Source organism: Leuresthes tenuis, unplaced genomic scaffold (genome assembly GCF_036924035.1).
Source record: "Leuresthes tenuis unplaced genomic scaffold, fLeuTen1.0.hap1 SCAF_16, whole genome shotgun sequence".
Lineage (NCBI taxonomy): Eukaryota > Metazoa > Chordata > Actinopteri > Atheriniformes > Atherinopsidae > Leuresthes > Leuresthes tenuis.
Window position 1 is genome coordinate 2,337,885 of NW_027325370.1, and position 24,119 is coordinate 2,362,003.

General features: G+C 42.6%; 1 protein-coding gene across 1 annotated transcript in view; it reads left to right on the forward strand.

Moving 5' to 3' along the window:
- Nucleotides 1-24,119, forward strand: part of LOC140271255 (IQ motif and SEC7 domain-containing protein 2-like) — a 212,153-nt gene that overhangs the window by 179,001 nt on the left and 9,033 nt on the right. Inside the window, exons 9-15 of the mRNA XM_072366383.1 lie at nt 1,126-1,284; nt 6,998-7,120; nt 7,197-7,363; nt 7,796-7,935; nt 9,995-10,120; nt 10,991-11,090; nt 22,061-22,222. Coding sequence (XP_072222484.1) covers nt 1,126-1,284; nt 6,998-7,120; nt 7,197-7,363; nt 7,796-7,935; nt 9,995-10,120; nt 10,991-11,090; nt 22,061-22,222 — 977 coding nt within the window. The remainder of the gene's footprint in view (nt 1-1,125; nt 1,285-6,997; nt 7,121-7,196; nt 7,364-7,795; nt 7,936-9,994; nt 10,121-10,990; nt 11,091-22,060; nt 22,223-24,119) is intronic.

The window sequence follows — 24,119 nt, forward strand, 5'->3', positions numbered from 1 at the left end:
TAGGGGCCTGATAACTGAAGGCTCTGCCTCCCATTCTGCTTTTAGGGGCCTGATAACTGAAGGCTCTGCCTCCCATTCTGCTTTTAGAAGCTCTGGGAACCACAAGGAAACCTGCAGCCTGAGAGCAAAGTGCTCTGTTGGGGAAATATCCAACTGTGAGATCTTTAAGATGTGATGGAGCTCGGTCATTAAGAGCTTTATATGTGAGGGACAGGAAGAGAATCTGACTCCTATCAGATGCTTCTTAGTCTTGGATCAGAGTTTATCGGACCTGTACCTATTCTGATAGATCTGTTAGCCGTTAGCATTAAGACCATATTTTCAGATATCAACAGATAACTGAGCTGATAACCACAAACAGAGAATAAAAACACTAAACCAAGACAAGGGAATCTAACCCACATCACAAAAATCCCAAACCGATTCGATTCAGTTGGCTGTTGGGGATCGAACGTCCGACTGAATGATCACTCCCTGCCTGCTGAGACGTCCCAAACAGCCAGAGAAACCTCACCGGTTTCCACCTCGAAATCCAACATGGCCGCCCCACAAATTAAAGCCTGTGGCAGCTGCACAGCACACAGGAAACCCAGATAGTTCTGATGTTGCTTTGTTGCCCTTCGTCTTTCTGTCCTGCAGCTGTAACGCTGTTCTTTCTCCTTCATTTCCAAGCAGGTGATTAACGTGTTGCTGAACCAGTTCGTGCATGAAACAGTTGATTCTCTGAATAACTCGTTGTAGTTCTAACTGTCGTTAATCCTCCTTTTCTGCTTCCATTGTAAGGATCATGAAGTAAAGCTTTTCCGCTGCATGCTGTGATAATAACTGCTGTTATAATGTTTCTGCTGCCACATCTGAAACAAACACATTTCTAACCTGCCTGTTGGTGTCTGTCTCCCTGTAGGATATTATTTTCACAGCTTCACTGTTTCTGTGAAGTTTCGCTCGTGTAAAAATGTAAATGTCAGCTCAGCAGGTCCAAACCACCTGTCAGCTCAGAACACGTTGCGTTTTATCCCCATCAGGTCCAGCACCCTTTAAACCCTCTGCCAGCAGGCGCCTCGTTGCTCTGGAGCAGGAAAGAAAGATTTAAAAACGTAAAGGTGTGTTTCTGCTGCTCTGCAGGAAGCCGGAGAAGGGGATCCAGTACCTGATTGAACGGGGCTTCGTGTCGGACACGCCGGTGGGCATCGCCAGGTTCATCCTGGAGAGGAAGGGACTGAGCCGACAGATGATCGGCGAGTTCCTGGGCAGCCGCCAGCAGTTCAACAAGGACGTGCTAAAGTGAGTGCAAGTGGTGGCCTCTGTTTTCACAGGGAAGACTTTCTCCTATTTCTGCCTAATTCAGACTCATTTCAGTGTGAGTTCAAAGGTAAAAGGGTTCAGTTAAAAGGTTTAATGTCATCTGAGGAGGTAACAGAGCCCGAGAGCAGAGGAGACACCAGCAATCACACCGTTAAGCTGAGGGTTCAAGCTGAGGGGCTGATATATTAGTCTGTCCTGGTGGGAAGGGTGAGGAGACCTTCCTGTATTCCCTGCTCCTGGGTTTCAGAAAAGGGCCTTTATAATGTTAGGACCATCTTATCTTAGATCTTCTGTCCTGATAACAGCAGGGTTAGGACCATCTTATCTTAGATCTTCTGTCCTGATAACAGCAGGGTTTGGACCATCTTATCTTAGATCTTCTGTCCTGATAACAGCAGGGTTTGGACCATCTTATCTTAGATCTTCTGTCCTGATAACAGCAGGGTTTGGACCATCTTATCTTAGATCTTCTGTCCTGATAACAGCAGGGTTTGGACCATCTTATCTTAGATCTTCTGTCCTGATAACAGCAGGGTTTGGACCATCTTATCTTAGATCTTCTGTCCTGATAACAGCAGGGTTTGGACCATCTTATCTTAGATCTTCTGTCCTGATAACAGCAGGGTTTGGACCATCTTATCTTAGATCTTCTGTCCTGATAACAGCAGGGTTTGGACCATCTTATCTTAGATCTTCTGTCCTGATAACAGCAGGGTTTGGACCATCTTATCTTAGATCTTCTGTCCTGATAACAGCAGGGTTTGGACCATCTTATCTTAGATCTTCTGTCCTGATAACAGCAGGGTTTGGACCATCTTATCTTAGATCTTCTGTCCTGATAACAGCAGGGTTAGGACCATCTTATCTTAGATCTTCTGTCCTGATAACAGCAGGGTTTGGACCATCTTATCTTAGATCTTCTGTCCTGATAACAGCAGGGTTTGGACCATCTTATCTTAGATCTTCTGTCCTGATAACAGCAGGGTTTGGACCATCTTATCTTAGATCTTCTGTCCTGATAACAGCAGGGTTTGGACCATCTTATCTTAGATCTTCTGTCCTGATAACAGCAGGGTTTGGACCATCTTATCTTAGATCTTCTGTCCTGATAACAGCAGGGTTTGGACCATCTTATCTTAGATATTCTGTCCTGATAACAGCAGGGTTTGGACCATCTTATCTTAGATATTCTGTCCTGATAACAGCAAGTTTGGACCATCTTATCTTAGATATTCTGTCCTGATAACAGCAGGGTTTGGACCATCTTATCTTAGATCTTCTGTCCTGATAACAGCAGGGTTTGGACCATCTTATCTTAGATCTTCTGTCCTGATAACAGCAGGGTTTGGACCATCTTATCTTAGATCTTCTGTCCTGATAACAGCAGGGTTTGGACCATCTTATCTTAGATCTTCTGTCCTGATAACAGCAGGGTTTGGACCATCTTATCTTAGATCTTCTGTCCTGATAACAGCAGGGTTTGGACCATCTTATCTTAGATCTTCTGTCCTGATAACAGCAGGGTTTGGACCATCTTATCTTAGATCTTCTGTCCTGATAACAGCAGGGTTTGGACCATCTTATCTTAGATCTTCTGTCCTGATAACAGCAGGGTTTGGACCATCTTATCTTAGATCTTCTGTCCTGATAACAGCAGGGTTTGGACCATCTTATCTTAGATCTTCTGTCCTGATAACAGCAGGGTTTGGGCCATCTTATCTTAGATCTTCTGTCCTGATAACAGCAGGGTTTGGACCATCTTATCTTAGATCTTCTGTCCTGATAACAGCAGGGTTTGGACCATCTTATCTTAGATCTTCTGTCCTGATAACAGCAGGGTTTGGACCATCTTATCTTAGATCTTCTGTCCTGATAACAGCAGGGTTTGGACCATCTTATCTTAGATCTTCTGTCCTGATAACAGCAGGGTTAGGACCATCTTATCTTAGATCTTCTGTCCTGATAACAGCAGGGTTTGGACCATCTTATCTTAGATCTTCTGTCCTGATAACAGCAGGGTTTGGACCATCTTATCTTAGATCTTCTGTCCTGATAACAGCAGGGTTTGGACCATCTTATCTTAGATCTTCTGTCCTGATAACAGCAGGGTTTGGACCATCTTATCTTAGATCTTCTGTCCTGATAACAGCAGGGTTTGGACCATCTTATCTTAGATCTTCTGTCCTGATAACAGCAGGGTTTGGACCATCTTATCTTAGATCTTCTGTCCTGATAACAGCAGGGTTAGGACCATCTTATCTTAGATCTTCTGTCCTGATAACAGCAGGGTTTGGACCATCTTATCTTAGATCTTCTGTCCTGATAACAGCAGGGTTTGGACCATCTTATCTTAGATCTTCTGTCCTGATAACAGCAGGGTTTGGACCATCTTATCTTAGATCTTCTGTCCTGATAACAGCAGGGTTTGGACCATCTTATCTTAGATCTTCTGTCCTGATAACAGCAGGGTTTGGACCATCTTATCTTAGATCTTCTGTCCTGATAACAGCAGGGTTTGGACCATCTTATCTTAGATCTTCTGTCCTGATAACAGCAGGGTTTGGACCATCTTATCTTAGATCTTCTGTCCTGATAACAGCAGGGTTTGGACCATCTTATCTTAGATCTTCTGTCCTGATAACAGCAGGGTTTGGACCATCTTATCTTAGATCTTCTGTCCTGATAACAGCAGGGTTTGGACCATCTTATCTTAGATCTTCTGTCCTGATAACAGCAGGGTTTGGACCATCTTATCTTAGATCTTCTGTCCTGATAACAGCAGGGTTTGGACCATCTTATCTTAGATCTTCTGTCCTGATAACAGCAGGGTTTGGACCATCTTATCTTAGATCTTCTGTCCTGATAACAGCAGGGTTTGGACCATCTTATCTTAGATCTTCTGTCCTGATAACAGCAGGGTTTGGACCATCTTATCTTAGATCTTCTGTCCTGATAACAGCAGGGTTTGGACCATCTTATCTTAGATCTTCTGTCCTGATAACAGCAGGGTTTGGACCATCTTATCTTAGATCTTCTGTCCTGATAACAGCAGGGTTTGGACCATCTTATCTTAGATCTTCTGTCCTGATAACAGCAGGGTTTGGACCATCTTATCTTAGATCTTCTGTCCTGATAACAGCAGGGTTTGGACCATCTTATCTTAGATCTTCTGTCCTGATAACAGCAGGGTTTGGACCATCTTATCTTAGATCTTCTGTCCTGATAACAGCAGGGTTTGGACCATCTTATCTTAGATCTTCTGTCCTGATAACAGCAGGGTTTGGACCATCTTATCTTAGATCTTCTGTCCTGATAACAGCAGGGTTTGGACCATCTTATCTTAGATCTTCTGTCCTGATAACAGCAGGGTTTGGACCATCTTATCTTAGATCTTCTGTCCTGATAACAGCAGGGTTTGGACCATCTTATCTTAGATCTTCTGTCCTGATAACAGCAGGGTTTGGACCATCTTATCTTAGATCTTCTGTCCTGATAACAGCAGGGTTTGGACCATCTTATCTTAGATCTTCTGTCCTGATAACAGCAGGGTTTGGACCATCTTATCTTAGATCTTCTGTCCTGATAACAGCAGGGTTTGGACCATCTTATCTTAGATCTTCTGTCCTGATAACAGCAGGGTTTGGACCATCTTATCTTAGATCTTCTGTCCTGATAACAGCAGGGTTTGGACCATCTTATCTTAGATCTTCTGTCCTGATAACAGCAGGGTTTGGACCATCTTATCTTAGATCTTCTGTCCTGATAACAGCAGGGTTTGGACCATCTTATCTTAGATCTTCTGTCCTGATAACAGCAGGGTTTGGACCATCTTATCTTAGATCTTCTGTCCTGAAAACAGCAGGGTTTGGACCATCTTATCTTAGATCTTCTGTCCTGATAACAGCAGGGTTTGGACCATCTTATCTTAGATCTTCTGTCCTGATAACAGCAGGGTTTGGACCATCTTATCTTAGATCTTCTGTCCTGATAACAGCAGGGTTTGGACCATCTTATCTTAGATCTTCTGTCCTGATAAGACATCCAGTTAAATATGAGGATATCTTCTGTTCAGCTGAGCCAATCTGTGAGTTGATTCAGATTTTTGGGCAGAGTTGATGGTTTAAAAACCATCCTGGTGCAGCTCACACCAACAGATTCAGTAAAGATGAACTTGGATGCTGTTAAAACCGTTTCAGATCCATGCAGTGGGCTCATTTTTCAGCTTTACAGAAACTTTCTAAGCAGCTCTGAGGATTTCAGGGTTTTTTACAGCATCTCATTCACCCAAAATGATTCGTGTGAAAAATAAAGTGAGAAAATATCACTGTTTTAGGCTTATTTTTTCCTTTTCTGGTTCTAAACCCAGCTGGTTCTTTCTGTGTGGACTCTGCATCTTCTCCCTGTGGGTTCTCTCCGGTTCTCTCAGGGTTCTCCGGCTTCCTCCCAGAAACATGCTGTCAGGTTACCTGCTGACTCTAAACTGAGCCTCGGAGTGAGCGTGCACGGTAGCGTGCACGGTCGTGTGTCTGGTTGGTCTCTGTGTGGCCCTGTGATGGCCAGGTGACCCGTCCAGCTGCACTCTGCCTCCAGCTGAGTTAAGCAGGCATAGAAAATGGACCGAGATGATTTTATTTATCTTTGTTTGGTGAGCTTCAGGGTGAGAGAACAAAATATATTATTATTATTGTTCTCATCTTAAGTTTCCAGTGACTCAAACAACAAGATGTGCGCGGTGTTAGTTTGAGTTGCAGCGATGACATCTCCTGATTAAACTTATCGGATAGTTTTTGGGTTTTTCTTGAGAGTTTTGACAACAAAAGAGCTGCAGATGAAGAGCTTTGAAGTTGGAGAAGAAGCAGAGTTTTAGTTCATTAGTGGATCAAATCATTTAGAAGCAGAAGAGCATTAGAATAAAAGATGATATGAGCTTTGAATGGCTCATAAAATCTTATCTAACGAGCATCAGGAGGTGTAAGAACTGCTGAAGGAATCTCATAAAGATCCCTCAGCTGCCTGGGGTCCCACAGAGGTACGAGATGTGGAAAAGAATGAAAACAGTTTTACAAGAAATAACTATTAGAAGGAAATGAAAACACCACAGAAGGTAAGGAAGACAGAGACTGAACAGGCAGAACAGTTAAAAAGCTGTTTCCTTTGGGCCAGTTTGGAAAAGATGATGCAAAGAGCTTCTGTCAGCTGGTGATAATTCAAAGCTCAGCCAATGAAAGGCTGGAGTCAGGTAGTCGCCATCTTTGCAATAAACAGCAACGCAGTGATGAGTAATGAGACTTTGGAATAAAGGGTTCAGTTATACCGAATCAAATGAAAGGAATATCACCGTAATCAGTCACAGGCAGAAAGGGGGCTTCCACAGCTTTCTTTTGAGCAATAAAAGCTTTTTAAACCCTTTCAGTGCATTTCCCATCAGAACCAGTTAAACTAGTTAAAGCTGATGTGGGCCCAGCTGCAGAGGAGAAGAGACAAAGCTCTGAAAGTCTTTGGTTTGTGCAGAATCAGCTGAAAAATGCTGAGTGTGTCCTCGCTCGGCTTTGTGCAGCTTCCAGGCTGCAGAGTGTGAACGGGGAGCCCCACCCTGACTAACTTTAGCTGAGTGAGAAAGTGTCGTAGTTATTGTGACAGGAACAGAACTGCAGGGGCTCGTCTCTGACCTGGATCCTCTGTCTCTGTGCAGCTGTGTCCTGGATGAGATGGACTTCTCCGGGATGGATCTGGACGACGCTCTGAGGAAGTTCCAGGCTCAGATCAAAGTTCAGGGTGAAGCTCAGCGGGTGGAGCGCCTGGTGGAGGCCTTCAGGTACTACACCACTGCTGGCTGCAGGTTTGGACATCCTGAAAGTTTGCACGTCTCCTACCTTTCTCTCTCTTTGCAGTCAGCGATACTGTGTCTGCAACCCGGTGCTGATCCGCCAGTTCCAGAACCCAGACACCATCTTCATCCTGGCCTTCGCCATCATCCTCCTCAACACGGACATGTACAGCCCCAACGTGAAGCCGGAGAGGAAGATGAAGCTGGAGGACTTCATTAAAAACCTGCGGGGTCAGTAGATCAGTTTAGAGTAAGAAGGCGTTCTGGACGTCTTTAAACCGGCTCGAAAGGAGCGGGAGAGCTGCAGGCTGGTGTCACCGCTCATGAAAATCAGATTTCCACACGGCAGATCGGAGAGGCTGGATTTAGAAAAGCACATTTTCTCTTCAAGCTTGAAGGGATGTGCAGGTTTTCACCTGTTTTCTCTTAATTAATCAGATAAGTTTCATGCCTGTGCAGGAAGAGCCCACCAGCAGAGCAGCTGGAGTCTGATGTAAGAGGAGGCGCAGTGAGGTGTTATCAGCTTGGGAGAGATGGGGGGGGGGGGGGGGGCAGTAGGACTGCGTCAGTATCTATCAGACAAGTCTGAGTTCAGCTGGGACATCGGTTTGGCTTCTGTTTGTCTGTGGCTCGGTCCTACATCCCGACTGTGTGTCACATCAGGTGTCGATAACGGACAGGACATCCCCAGAGACCTGCTGGTGGCGATTTACGGCCGGATCCAGAAGTGGGAGCTGAGGACCAACGACGACCACGTGTCCCAGGTCCAAGCAGTGGAGAGGATGGTGGTCGGCAAGAAGCCCGTAAGACGCTCCAACACCGCGACAAACTGGAATAAATGCTTAAATAATCACTTATCTTAAAGAATCTGGGATGAAGACATAGATTAGAATTTATAGAACAAATCAGAGAAAGTTGAGATTAAAAACAATCATTTTTACTTTCGTTTCAAATTACATGAAACCGATCATTTAAGATCATCTCATCAGCTTCGTTTCACCGGTGAACAAAAATAATCAGATTTAGAAGTAAATCCTACATTTACTTTGACTTTTATTTCATGTCAGACAGACAGAATTAACCCAAGAAGTTTCCTGTTTAGTCTCATCAGCTTCGTTTCACCTGTGAACTCCTGAGTCTCCAAACTCTCCATTTCCAGCTGTTTATAGCCATTTGAGAAAAACTGGCTGATTCAAATGGAGTCAGCATCCTAAACTGCCCACATTCTTTACTCTTAGTGACAGAAAAACAGCAACAAATGAGCAACTGGAGCATTGAGACTGATGCAGCTGCTCCAACTGAGAATTAAATCCACTGAGGAGTTACTATATGCCACCAAGTTGTTAAAATAAAGCAGACATCAGGTATCATTTTGCACTTTATTCTATTTCAACTTTGCTGTAAACTAAACCTTAAATCAGAAAAGGAAATATGGAAAATACTAAATGAAATAAATCAGAAAAAAACAGAAAAATAATCATATTTAGAAGTAAATCCTACATTTACTTTGACTTTTATTTCATGTCAGACAGACAAAATTAACCCAAGAAGTTTCCTGTTCAGCTTCATTTAATCTGTGAACAAACATCATTTCTACACCTCAGACCTGCAGCATCCCATAAAGTCAGTGAATCTTTTCCCACTTTGTTTCCTTCTGCCAACACTTAAAGCCGTTCTGACTCTGAGGAAACCAGGTGATGCAGAGTTCCAGCTGTTATTTTGTCCCATTCCTCCTTAAACAGGTCTTAAGGTGTGCCGCAGTGCGGGGGGGTGGTTGTTTCTCTGCTGGGGACAGGTCAGGACTGCAGGCAGCCAGTCCAGCACCCGTACCTCTTCTTCCTCAGCCAGGCCTTTGGAATGTGGCAGAATGTGGTTTTCCATGGTCTGCTTGAACAATGCTTGGACGTCCCAGGAAAAGATGTGGCCTTGAAGGCAGCATATGTTGCTGTAAAATCTCAGTACTCCGGTATTTTCAAACATAGACCTTATTTCTGGCATGAAATACGTTCATCTACTCACTGAGAACAGTTTGGTGAAAGTCGGCGTCCTTCTTAAGATATTTAGATAACTGGAGATCCATATAACGGAGTGAACGGGGCTTAGAGGATGCAGCCTCTAAATAAGGCATTATCTGTCTTTATTTCACCAATACTTTAAGAAGAATGAATGAATGAACGTGTGCTATAGCTCTGTTAGCTCATAGCTGCTGTGTTGTTGTTATTGGCGGCTATCGGGGGGCTTATAGAGGGCTTTCTACACACTCGTCTACTGGGATGATGTCATCAACGCCCGCCGCTGCAGCACTGCGATGACGTCATCAACGCCCGCCGCTGCAGCACTGCGATGATGTCATCAACGACCGCCGCTGCAGCACAGCTCATTTACAAATTTATTAACAAATTAAATTAGGTTGATGAGACAAAACATGAAATATATTTTATAAGGTTATATTGTCTGCATTGAAATGAAGGTTGAATTGAATTATAAATTAGCTTTTTTTCATCCCGGCTGTTTCTGATTTAAACTCATTTAAACCAATTTAGCTCAGATTATAAACAGGATTAAAATTACCTCCATGATTCTATTTCAACAACAAAACGCTAAATGCAGATTGTTCCTGGTGCAGGTTGCATAAAACTGTTGTTTTTTCCTCATTATGCAGGAGCTGCACTTATCTTCTTGTGTTATTCATGCTGTGGGGACAGTTATTGTTGCAGCATTAAAAGTTGTTAAAGCAGAGAAATTAAATCTTATTTACAGAACCTTCACTGGTGACTGAAAACAGAGAAGGACATTTTCTTTCAGGGATTGTGGTTCAGCTGGAAAGCGTCCTGGTAAATGATGCAGAAACATGTTTTGCAGGTTCTGTCGCTGCCTCATCGCAGGCTGGTGTGCTGCTGTCAGCTGTTCGAGGTTCCCGATCCAAACAGAGCTCAGAGGAGCGGCGTCCATCAGAGAGAAGTCTTCCTGTTCAACGACCTGCTCATGGTAACCGGCACGCATCACTCACAAATCCTCCCCAACAGATTCGCTATCGAGAGGAGAGCAGAAAGGAACGAATCCTCTGTAACTTTGAGTCTTTGTGCTGAGATTTTAAAGCTTTTAAAGCTTTTAAAGTGTAAATCTGTCACCTGGAGGGAGAAAGATACTCGATGCATTCAGGTGATTAAAGTTACTTTCATGACTTGTAAGTTGAGCTTAACTTTGCAATCTGTTGGTTTCCTGAACTGGAAACTATTTTTTTAACTGGCTTTGTATGAATACAACGAACACTTTGCCAAACTTTGCTGTAAAAAGGTCATTCTGACCGTGAAATATAATCTGATATCATAACATCCCCAGAGGCAGGGAAAGCTTCTCCCTAAAATACTTTTACATTTTGGGCAGTTTGGAGAGGCCCCTGCTGTATTTTTACTGCACATATTTGGAGAAATAGAAACATTCTGTAAAATATTTTACTGCATTTCTCTGAATCTGTTACATATGGATATTTTCGATGGTAAAAGTAAGATTTCCTCCCATATTTCACTGTCTATCGTTGTTTTCAACTGGGTCTCCCATATTTTCCGTAGGAATATCTGCTTTCAGATATTAAGACGATCTGAAAGAGTCTTTTCTAATGATTTAAAGTATCCATTTTAGTATAGACACAGTGTCTGAGATGGAGATGGTTGTAAAATTCTTTGTTTTGTAATTTATATGCAGCCTGTGATGATTTAAACGCTTTAAAAGAACATTTTCTACATCTTTTATCTTTTATAAAAGCCTGCAGAAACATCCCGATGTTCTCTCTTTAGAAATGCATCACCTCCAAATGAACAAAGTGAACTTTTCTGGTTTCGCTCTCTCCTTCTTCAGGTGACGAAGATCTTCCAGAAGAAGAAGACCTCGGTGACGTACAGTTTCAGGCAGTCGTTTCCTCTGGTTGACATGCAGGTCCACACTTTCCAGAACACCTGTAAGCACCGCTCTTCCTCTCTTCTGCCCACTCTCGTTCCCTCCATCTGCTCTCTCCATCTGCTCTGCATTTTCTTTCTTATGTCCCTTATTTGTTTTTCGCTCAGCTCTATTTTTACCCCACCGTTTCCAAGCCGAACACATGCAGGAGACACACTGCGCCTCACCCACTCAGGGCCACGGATGTGCTCAGTTTCTGCAGCCACCCATCTTACAGCTAATCTTTTGGACATTTGATTAAGAATTCCCCTAAAAAACACAATGTCACTATGAAGGATGCACAGTTCTCATCAGATCTGTGGGAGGTGCAGGCAGCCCACCCACAACACTTTGCTTTACCTGCTCCTTTAGTTGGGAGCTATTTTAAGAAAACTAAAGCCTCCCGGACACTCGGCAACTTTAAAAAACAAGAAAAAGACTTTTGAGACTAACTTCCTCGTCCTCTCGCAGCTAAACACAACGTCACAGAGTTTTAGATCACAGACTGAAGATTATGCACTGAGTCATTATTCACAAGACCATAGCTGGAGTTTTCTGACATCATTTCCCATCATGCACCTGGTGGAAATTCCTAACAACAATGAAGTGGACTGATAAGCAGCTTTGAGCCACGGCTGCATTTTTAAATGCAGAAACATTCGTGCTGTTGCCATAGTGCAGTCAGCTGCTTCTCTTTTTGTTCGGACCAACTGAACCGTACGGCTTTTTGCCTCATCGCCATGGTTACTGTCAACCGCAGCATCCCCTGCTTCCTGTTTAGGAGTGACGACAACACATGTATGGGTTGAAAATGGAGAATGGGTCTCTGAATTCAATTCAATTCAATTCAACTTTATTTAAATAGCGCCAGATTACAACAATTGTCATCTCAAGGCACTTAAGTAATAAAGTCCAATTCAAGCCAATTGGAATTCAATTCATTGTAATCATAATCCAATTAATTCATATGGAGCCAATTCAAAAATAATATCCTAGCTAAGGAAACCAACAGATTGGACCGAAACTGGTCTTCAGTCCAATCTCCCGTCCTGAGCCTGAGGGACTGTGGAAAGGAACGACTCCCTTTAACAGGAAGAAACCTCTGGCAGAACCAGAACCAGGAAGAAACCTCTGGCAGAACCAGAACCAGGAAGAAACCTCTGGCTGAACCAGAACCAGGAAGAAACTTCTGGCAGAACCAGAACCAGGAAGAAACCTCTGGCAGAACCAGAACCAGGAAGAAACCTCTGGCAGAACCAGAACCAGGAAGAACCCTCTGGCAGAACCAGAACCAGGAAGAAACCTCTGGCAGAACCAGGAAGAAACCTCTCGCAGAACCAGAACCAGGAAGAAGACTCAGGAAGAAACCTCTGGCAGAACCAGAACCAGGAAGAAACCTCTGGCAGAACCAGAACCAGGAAGAAACCTCTGGCAGAACCAGGACCAGGAAGAAACCTCTGGCAGAACCAGGAAGAAACCTCTGACAGAACCAGACTCAGGAAGAAACCTCTGGCAGAACCAGAACCAGGAAGGGTGTCCATCCGCCTCGACCAGCTGGGGTTTGAGAAGACAGAAAAGAGGGAAAAGAGGGGGGAAAAACACCATAAAACCATTCAAAGGATACCTGCTGGAACAGGGAAACACAAGTTAATAACCACAATAATGTCACATGGACATAAAATCATTTGAGAAGTTAAACAGGGGGAAAAAGAGAGCAAAGTGAGGAAAGGTGTGACAGATGAGGTCCCCCAGCAGGCTGGGCCTATAGCAGCAGAACTATGGGATGTTTCAGGATGAACAACACAGTTTCTTTCTGAGCTCATTAATCCTGCCTTTCTCACTGGCTTTAGCTCCTCCCCCACAGACTGCCCCAAAATATCCAGAAAGTCAGTGCTGGGCCGCCTCTGAAAGCCTCACACAGTCGTTTATAACTGGGCCGTGTGTCTGCAACCTGATGAAAGTCAGGCCTAAAGGTGACATATTCTGCCCTGAGATGTATGAGGCCGGCTGTGGTTGAAATGCCTGTTGGTTTAAGCATCGTGGCTCTTCCCTCGCCCTTATTTTTAACAGTCTGTCTTCAGGGTGGAGTCTCCATCCTTTAGGGGAACTAAAGAAGTACCAGGGTTGTGTTTTTGGGGAGTTGTACACCTGCTGGTGACTTCAGACACTCTAATATGTGCTCCCAGGAGCAGGAAGAAGGGATTTTATGTGTGTGTTACCTTTAAAATGACGGAGTATGAGTAGGAAGCTGATGATCCGTGTTAATCAGCACAAACTCCTGTCCTGCACCGCTGAAGCTCTTCTTCTCAAACTGTCCAATCTGAGCACAGTTTGAATGACTCTTGATGCACATGGATGCAGACGGAGCTGCAGAAGAGAACAAACAGAACACAACACTTGTTCTGACATGAGTGGTAGTCCCCAAAGATCAGGAAGCTATCAGGAGGAAAAAAAGCACATCGTAATTATGAGACAGGGCTTTTTTAATTGGGGGAAAATGCGTTAATGTTACCCAGCATGCCTCTGTTTGGTCAAGGCGAGACATTATAGTTTGGTTCTGGAACGGGGATGAAAACGAGAGTCTGTCCCAGTTGGAAATGTCCTCAACAATCTGTTAATCATCACTTGGCATCACCTGTCGTTACTTCTCTCTCCAAAGACGTTCGTCTGCCAGCTTTTCCTTCAATGTAAGGCTGTCCCGGTCTATAGAAAAGTGCTTATTACACCACCCAAAAGCACCACCCGCCTGTTTTAAAGGAGTCTGAATCCCTCTGAACACGGGGCCTCTTTCAAGATGACGTTGACACACTCGTATGGACGTGCGTGTGCGTGTGCATGTGCACGCAGCAGTTGAAGTCGTTGCTGTTTCAGATGTTTCTCAGCTCCAAACCGGCTGTGCGTCATTAAAAGATCTGCATGCACATTCAAAGTGTCATTTTGATCTAGAATGAGCCATTTCTGAAGAAGTTGTGGTGGAAAAATAAGAAGCTGAGGAGTTGAGGTTCCCATTGTGGGGAAAGGATCGACTCTCGATTAGAAAACCTGGTTTTGAAGATGAAATCTCATCTGCTAACGGCACAGATCTGCAGCCTGAGCTCTGCAAGGCGCTGCTGCTCTCATACGGTCACATTTTGAGTCAGAAAGAAGTCTAAAGTGTGGAAACTGGATGCTGCAGCAGGAAATTAGACTTACTGTTGAATTTCAGTAACAGTCTGACTCTGAACATGCATGGCTTCATGTTTCGGGGGCTGGCTTTTTGGAATAAGTTGTTAATTATTGTCTTAGAAATGTCGGAGCAGTCGCTTTAGAGCTCGAACAGCGTCTCTGAACCTGGTTGCAACAAGTCAGCAGTCAAACAACACAGAAGAATAGCAACTAGATCATGAAAGGTGCTCCTCAGAGTCGGGAAAGGATCCTTAACGGGTCCGAGGTGCCGCAGACAGAAGATGGACCGATTTTAAAGTTATTTTTCTAATATGTTCCATCAAAGGAGAGCAAAGGATAAGCTTCTAAAACATACTGTGTGTGTTTTAAAGGAAAGGAAGAAGGAGAAAGAGACTCAGTGAGGAAGCCTTCTGGTGTTAAGGACTGAAAATTCACTCAAACTTTGTCTGGAAAAGCTGTTTCTTAAGGGAAGAAACTCTTTTAGTCCTACAGCTCAGGTATATATGATGTCATCCACATAAATATCTTAAGTCTTGGAAAGTCTTCAGTTTTGTGATTATTTGAGGGATTTTTCCGGTTAAAGTGCTGTAAATTAAACACATTCTACAGTTTGACCATGTGAAATATTCCCATTTATATAATAATAACATATATATATATATATATATATAATTTCTCCTCTGCGTATGTTATTTACAGATCTAAACGTTGACTATCATTGCGACAGGACATAAGATTTTCTGTCAAACAGTGAAAAATGCAGCCTCTGAAACTCTGATTCAGGTTTTCTCTTAAAATTTGGAGTCTTTAACCTGCAGTAACAACTGTGGCAAACATGGTAGATACTTAGTATTAATATAATACATAGATTAATATAATACATAGATTAATATAAGAGCTGGAGGAGGAGCAGCTGTCTGTGACTGTGTGTGAGACAGGAAAAAAGCTCCGTGCAGCCTGTAAACACGGTAAAAATGTGGCTTTTTGAGTGCTCAACGAGACTAAAAAAGCTCTAAATACAGTCCAGCTTTGAATCTCACATCCATTCATTTTTATTGGGACTTTTTAGGATAAATCGTTAAAACCGTGGAGCGTATATCTGAGAGTCTTTGCAGTCGAAGGTTGAATAAACTGCTGCTCATATGCAAAATATCACGACTTTCTTTCCACTTTAGAGCTGATAAAGAAGGCAACTTTCTGCTGGATTCATCTGAAATATTCCTCATCAGTTGTACCGTTCGTGTTGTTTAAAGCTTCCACTTCAGCAGGAAGGAGTTGGCTCTCAGATCTGTGCGGCAGGTTGGAGTCGGTGGCGTTTCAGATCTGCCTCGGCGCCTGTTAACAGAACGCCACTCACAGGGATTTCAGAAATCACCACCACTTCACAAAAGGCTGCGTTTGATGTGGCAGAACCACAATCATCTGGCTGTTTCCCTGCAGGATCGCTGCTGGCTGCACGTCGGGGTCGTGCACTTCTCTGATGCGACCCCGGCTGATACCTTTCAGGGAGAGTCTGAAGTGCATCTCCGTGTTTCTCTTCTGCTGCAGCCCAGCAGCGGTCACGGCCTTTTTGGGTATTATTCTGTCCAAAACCTTTTATTTCCTCCTGAGTCTCCAAACTCTCCTCTACTCTGTGATGGAGGCTGCTTTAGGACCAGATCAGGGCTACAAACATCAGTTTGAACTAAATTCAAAACTTCTTTTTGTGTTTTTTTTCTTTTTAGAATATGTCTCAGACCTAAAATGCAAAACTAAATATTTAAAAACAAATCAAATGAAGCTGCTCAGATAAAAAGAATCACTGCAACATCCCAACTTTTAGGGTTTCCAGATCCTACAGTTATGTTAAATGATCAAAAACACATTATGACACGATGGAAGAGTGGGCTGGAAACCAAAGAAAGAAGCTGAATTATGCAATAATAACAATAACTTGGTTGCATAACATTATGTTGGATTGCATCACATTAACAGCCAACATTTCGGCCTCGTGCTCGAACAACTTGAAGGATCCGCATCGTCGTCTCAGGGCTCGTTCAGCTGGTTAGTTGTTGTTGTTGATGACAGTTCTGGTTCAGCAGTTTGAGCTAAATGGGACCTGGCAGGCCTCTGATGGCTGCGACCGGGACAGATTGTCCCACATGATTCATCAGCACCATCATGTATCAGCTGTGTGGGTGTGTGTGAGTCAGCTTCCTGCACTCAGCGGCTGATCAGAGGTCAGCAGTCACAGCTTTATGATATGCTCTTTTTTCACCGTAGTCTTAATATTTAACAAGTTTTACACCAACAAGCACAAGAGAGCTTAAAAGATTGTGATGAGGAAGGAAATAAAAAGAAGAGAAGGATGAAGCCTTTAAAGTCGGCACCTGAATCTGACCACAGAACACCTGAATCTGACCACAGAACACATTAAAGTGACCACAGAACACCTGAATCTGACCACAGAACACCTGAATCTGACCACAGAACACATTAAAGTGACCACAGAACACCTGAATCTGACCACAGAACACATTAAAGTGACCACAGAACACATTAAAGTGACCACAGAACACCTGAATCTGACCACAGAACACCTGAATCTGACCACAGAACACCTGAATCTGACCACAGAACACATTAAAGTGACCACAGAACACCTGAATCTGACCACAGAACACATTAAAGTGACCACAGAACACATTAAAGTGACCACAGAACACCTGAATCTGACCACAGAACACCTGAATCTGACCACAGAACACATTAAAGTGACCACAGAACACCTGAATCTGACCACAGAACACCTGAATCTGACCACAGAACACATTAAAGTGACCACAGAACACCTGAATCTGACCACAGAACACCTGAATCTGACCACAGAACACATTAAAGTGACCACAGAACACATTAAAGTGACCACAGAACACCTGAATCTGACCACAGAACACCTGAATCTGACCACAGAACACCTTAAAGTGACCACAGAACACATTAAAGTGACCACAGAACACCTGAATCTGACCACAGAACGCATTAAAGTGACCACAGAACACCTGAATCTGACCACAGAACACCTGAATCTGACCACAGAACACATTAAAGTGACCACAGAACACATTAAAGTGACCACAGAACACCTGAATCTGACCACAGAACACCTGAATCTGACCACAGAACACCTGAATCTGACCACAGAACACCTTAAAGTGACCACAGAACACATTAAAGTGACAACAGAACACCTGAATCTGACCACAGAACACATTAAAGTGACCACAGAACACCTGAATCTGACCACAGAACACATTAAAGTGACCACAGAACACCTGAATCTGACCACAGAACACCTGAATCTGACCACAGAACACATTAAAGTGACCACAGAACACCTGAATCTGACCACAGAACACATTAAAGTGACCACAGAACACATTAAAGTGACCACAGAACACCTGAATCTGACCACAGAACACATTAAAGTGACCACAGAACACCTGAATCTGACCACAGAACACATTAAAGTGACCACAGAACACATTAAAGTGACCACAGAACACATTAAAGTGACCACAGAACACCTGAATCTGACCACAGAACACATTAAAGTGACCACAGAACACCTGAATCTGACCACAGAACACCTGAATCTGACCACAGAACACCTGAATCTGACCACAGAACACATTAAAGTGACCACAGAACACCTGAATCTGACCACAGAACACATTAAAGTGACCACAGAACACCTGAATCTGACCACAGAACACATTAAAGTGACCACAGAACACCTGAATCTGACCACAGAACACATTAAAGTGACCACAGAACACCTGAATCTGACCACAGAACACATTAAAGTGACCACAGAACACCTGAATCTGACCACAGAACACCTGAATCTGACCACAGAACACATTAAAGTGACCACAGAACACCTGAATCTGACCACAGAACACATTAAAGTGACCACAGAACACCTGAATCTGACCACAGAACACATTAAAGTGACCACAGAACACCTGAATCTGACCACAGAACACCTGAATCTGACCACAGAACACATTAAAGTGACCACAGAACACCTGAATCTGACCACAGAACACATTAAAGTGACCACAGAACACCTGAATCTGACCACAGAACACATTAAAGTGACCACAGAACACCTGAATCTGACCACAGAACACATTAAAGTGACCACAGAACACCTGAATCTGACCACAGAACACATTAAAGTGACCACAGAACACCTGAATCTGACCACAGAACACCTGAATCTGACCACAGAACACATTAAAGTGACCACAGAACACCTGAATCTGACCACAGAACACATTAAAGTGACCACAGAACACCTGAATCTGACCACAGAACACATTAAAGTGACCACAGAACACCTGAATCTGACCACAGAACACCTGAATCTGACCACAGAACACCTGAATCTGACCACAGAACACCTGAATCTGACCACAGAACACATTAAAGTGACCACAGAACACCTGAATCTGACCACAGAACACATTAAAGTGACCACAGAACACCTGAATCTGACCACAGAACACCTGAATCTGACCACAGAACACATTAAAGTGACCACAGAACACCTGAATCTGACCACAGAACACATTAAAGTGACCACAGAACACCTGAATCTGACCACAGAACACATTAAAGTGACCACAGAACACCTGAATCTGACCACAGAACACATTAAAGTGACCACAGAACACCTGAATCTGACCACAGAACACCTGAATCTGACCACAGAACACCTGAATCTGACCACAGAACACATTAAAGTGACCACAGAACACCTGAATCTGACCACAGAACACCTGAATCTGACCACAGAACACATTAAAGTGACCACAGAACACCTGAATCTGACCACAGAACACCTGAATCTGACCACAGAACACCTGAATCTGACCACAGAACACATTAAAGTGACCACAGAACACCTGAATCTGACCACAGAACACATTAAAGTGACCACAGAACACATTAAAGTGACCACAGAACACCTGAATCTGACCACAGAACACATTAAAGTGACCACAGAACACATTAAAGTGACCACAGAACACCTGAATCTGACCACAGAACACATTAAAGTGACCACAGAACACATTAAAGTGACCACAGAACACCTGAATCTGACCACAGAACACATTAAAGCTGCTGCTAAATGCTGCCGTTCATGTCAGAAATGTAGGATTTATGAACAGAGAGTCTTTGCTGTACCATAGAGATCATTTTAAATGAAAATAAGCACTTGTGGTGCTGTTTGTTATGTTCTGTGGAGCAGTTAAGGTCAGGATGGCTCATTTTTACTCTGATTCTCACTTATCTTTCTTCTGGCCCGAGCTGTTTGTTTTCCTCTCTGCTTTCTGTGGAGCCATGGCCCATAAACACCTCATACCCATAAAAATCTAATGGAAATCACCTCCAAACTGAGCTGTTAGTACTGTATCGCATTTATTCACTGAATTCACTTGACATTCTCTGCACTTTACCCACTTTTACTGCTGTTTTGCACTTCTGGTTGGATGCTAACTGCATTTCGTTGTCTCAGTACTTTGTGCAATAAGGTGAAACAGGTTGTATTAATTCCCATTAACTCAAATGATAACTGGTTACTGTATAGAAAGAAGAATAAAGGGGAAATAAAGTGCAGACAGTCTGGGGGATGACTCTTTTCTAAACAACCCCCCACCTCTACCATCTATCCAATCCCTTTACAGAAAGCTGCTGACTGTAGTGTCCTCTTTATACTTTGCCAGTTCAGCATGTCACCTTGATACCAAATCATATCATTCATTGTTTGCTGAACTCTGACTACCTTCCCTTTGCCGGGCTCTTAACTGACAAACAAATATTCGACACCACGGACTGTGTAAGTTTTAACCAAACTATCCCTCCCTTTTTTATTTTTTTTAGAGATAAGAAGATCAGGATGTAATAAAGTTGAATCTAATCTAATCTAAAATATAATATAATATAATATAATATAATATAATATAATATAATCTATAATATAATATAATATAATATAATATAATATAATATAATATAAAATAAAATAAAATAAAATAATATAATATAATATAATATAATATAATATAATATAATATAATATAATATAATATAATATAATATAATATAATATAATATAATAAAATAAAATAAAATAAAATAAAATAAAATAAAATAAAATAAAATAAAATAAAATAAAATAAAATAGAATAGAATAGAATAGAATAGAATAGAATATCAGGCCATATCAGATGTGACTGACAAAGATAAGTTACCAAAGTTACCATCTCCTGATTAATGAACTGGGTGTGAAATCATGTTAAAAAGCTCTATTAGCTTAAAGATTTTCCTGTATTTGTTAGCATGCTATAAGAGGTCACTTCAGCTGCCGTTTTTATGTCTGCAAAGCAGTGGCGTCCTCGCTTCGAGTCGCATGTGCTCTATGATGGAGACCTGCGAGCTGTGGAAGCCTCAGAGATGAGCGGCAGCTTGAAGGTGACCGGTGGAGCCAGCGTGGGGCTAAATGTGAGCAGATAATGCTCCAATGTCCTTGATTTCAGAGCCTTAAATACTCTCTGTGCTACTCTGATCTCAGCACATCGACCTCCTTCCTTGTCTCATTGTTCGTTGTTTTCATCCTGCTCATCTGGAAGTTCTGTAAAGTCTGAGTTTGGTGATGTTCCCTCTGGTGGAGTCATCCAGTCCAGGAAAAATCACACCAAAAAGGAGCCGGTTTACATGAGCCTGTTATAATTGGCTTTGATCTTAGACATTATAAATTCATATTCTGTATTTTCCTAAATAACCTCTGTTCCTAGCTGGTACTTTTCCACTCTGCTCATTCTGCACAATCGATGACCTTAAATGGTCCAAGACCTTAGAATGACATAAACAACTGGGTCAGACAGAACATCTCTATTGGAGCAGATAGGTCTGGTACATTAGATCCGAGCCTAAAACAGTTTCTCACATCCAAAGAACACAACAAGGACAGCAGCTGGCCTGATCAGGCCACTAAAAACTGGCCAATTATACTCTGAAAAGTGTGAAAACAACCTCTGTGAGATAAAGCTGAATATAAATATGAAATGTTTCCGGATATCGGGGCTCGGCCTGACGGATTTCCTGCTGGAAAAGGGTTTTTTTCTATTGTTTTCTCTGCATTTGGAAACAGTCAACAAGTTTATGTCTTTTTACATTTGAGCTGAAGATATTCATCATCTGGTTGTTAAGGCGTCCCATAAACAGAGGCTGAAGCTCCTCCATGCAGCCGTCACCGGTTTGAGTCCTTCCCCCCTCTCTCTGCTCTAATTTCCTGTTGAGAAACTTTCCAATAAAGGCCTGAAGCTAAGAAACAGAAGATATTCATCATTTCAAAGCAGATTAAAAACGTTCCATTGTTGCTGGTGTCGACACCAGAGAAACAAAGTTTAATAAAACAAGGAAAGACACAGAAAAGAAGTGGAGCTAAATGCTAATCTTAGCATTTAGCTTCAAGCTAAAAGCTTGGTGGGAACATGAGAGACAGTCAGTCAAATATTTTAAATTCATGTCACACAAAACAGACTCTGGGTGAGATTTGATGTTTCGAGAGTCTTCAAATTGTGTTCCTGGCCAAAAGAAACACATTAATGCTTAAATCCCTGCATGTAAAATGCCAAAAGGAGGAGATATTTAAATGGAAGGACTCTTAATCAGGAAAATAAAAGCTTGATGTCAAACACCGGCCGCAGAGATGTTTTCTGACCTCTGGTGTCTCCACCCTGATATGCAGATGTTGTGCGTTTGTGTGTTACTCAGACTACCCTCACGGCATCCGGCTGACGTCGGCGAACCCCGGAGGAGAAAGGAAGGTGCTGATCGTCTTCACCGCGCCGAGCCAGCAGGACCGAGCGCGTTTCACCTCCGACCTCAGAGAGAGCATCGCGGAGGTCCAGGACATGGAGAAATACAGGGTGGAGTGTAAGTGGTGACATCACTGGTAGAACCAGCCAGATGTTCGTAACTGAGACACATTTAACTGAAAATAGCTGAAAGAAGATGTATTGAATGTTTCTGTTTCTGTATTTATCAGACGCTTTTATCCAAAGAGACTTACAAATGAAGATATAACAGCTCTAGTTGGACGAGTCTGAGGGTGAAACGGTCTGTTTCCCTTGAGCTCGTTCAGGTTTAAAGTGTCTTAAAGACGACACACGGCTCCGATCTGCTCTGAAATGCGTTCAATAAGTATTCTGCAGACGTGCTTCAGAGACTTTATCCTGTTGATCCATGAAAAACGCTTCAGAGATCAAATAAAATGCTACCTCAGCATCTCTCATGAAGGCGTTTCCTAGGCGTTCAGGAAGCATCGCGGCTCCTTTCCTTTGGATTTGGAGGATTCAGGCGGCTCTGATCGGACTATTGGACCCACAGCTTACGGCTGCATGTTTATGGCGTGTTTGAGGCCTTATGGACGTTTTTTTTCTCGTGTTGAGGTCAAAATGTTCAGCTTTAACAGGTTCCTGTGAGGAAGATCTCTCCGGCTTCATGCTGTCACCGTGTTGATGTGTTTGGTTGCTGATTCACGCACACGCCGCCTCCGTTGGATAGAAAATGTTTCTGTATTTATCAGACGCTTTTATCCAAAGCGACTTACAAATGAAGATATAACAGCTTTATAAAAAGCTAACAATAAGCTACATAGAAGGAACCCAGGAGTCCGACTCTGTCAGAGGGGACAGAGTAGAGATAGGGTGCAGGCATAGAAGGAAGTGCAGAAAGACTTTATTATTCACCTTTTAGCTGTTATTTGGTTCATTTCAGTGCAGATGTTGTCACAAAGGCGCATCATCAACCACATCATTGTGAAATGTTGGTTGACAAATCCATTTTTAGACAAAATGTGACCTTTTCTTGTAGAATTTTGGCTAATTTTCGGGTCCTACTTGCACCGAGGATTTTCTTTTGGGTGCCAGGATTCTCAATATTGACCTTAAAGTCCGAGTAAAACTGAGATAACTGCAGAAAAATGTGTTATGAACTATTCTGTCAAGCATAGAGTTTATATTTCTGTATTTATCAGACGCTTTTATCCAAAGCGACTTACAAATGAAGATATAACAGCTCTATAAAAAGCTAACAATAAGCTACATAGAAGGAACCCAGGAGTCCGACTCTGTCAGAGGGGACAGAGTAGAGATAGGGTGCAGGCATAGAAGGAAGTGCAGAAAGACTTTATTATTCACGTTTTAGCTGTTATTTGGTTCATTTAAGTGCAGATGTTGTCACAAACGCGCATCATCAACCACATCATTGTGAAATGTTGGTTGACAAATCCATTTTTAGACAAAATGTGACCTTTTCTTGTAGAATTTTGGCTAATTTTCGGGTCCTACTTGCACCGAGGATTTTCTTTTGGGTGCCAGGATTCTCAATATTGACCTTAAAGTCCGAGTAAAACTGAGATAACTGCAGAAAAATGTGTTATGAACTATTCTGTCAAGCATAGAGTTTATATTTCTGTATTTATCAGACGCTTTTATCCAAAGCGACTTACAAATGAAGATATAACAGCTCTATAAAAAGCTAACAATAAGCTACATAGAAGGAACCCAGGAGTCCGACTCTGTCAGAGGGGACAGAGTAGAGATAGGGTGCAGGCATAGAAGGAAGTGCAGAAAGACTTTATTATTCACGTTTTAGCTGTTATTTGGTTCATTTAAGTGCAGATGTTGTCACAAACGCGCATCATCAACCACATCATTGTGAAATGTTGGTTGACAAATCCATTTTTAGACAAAATGTGACCTTTTCTTGTAGAATTTTGGCTAATTTTCGGGTCCTACTTGCACCGAGGATTTTCTTTTGGGTGCCAGGA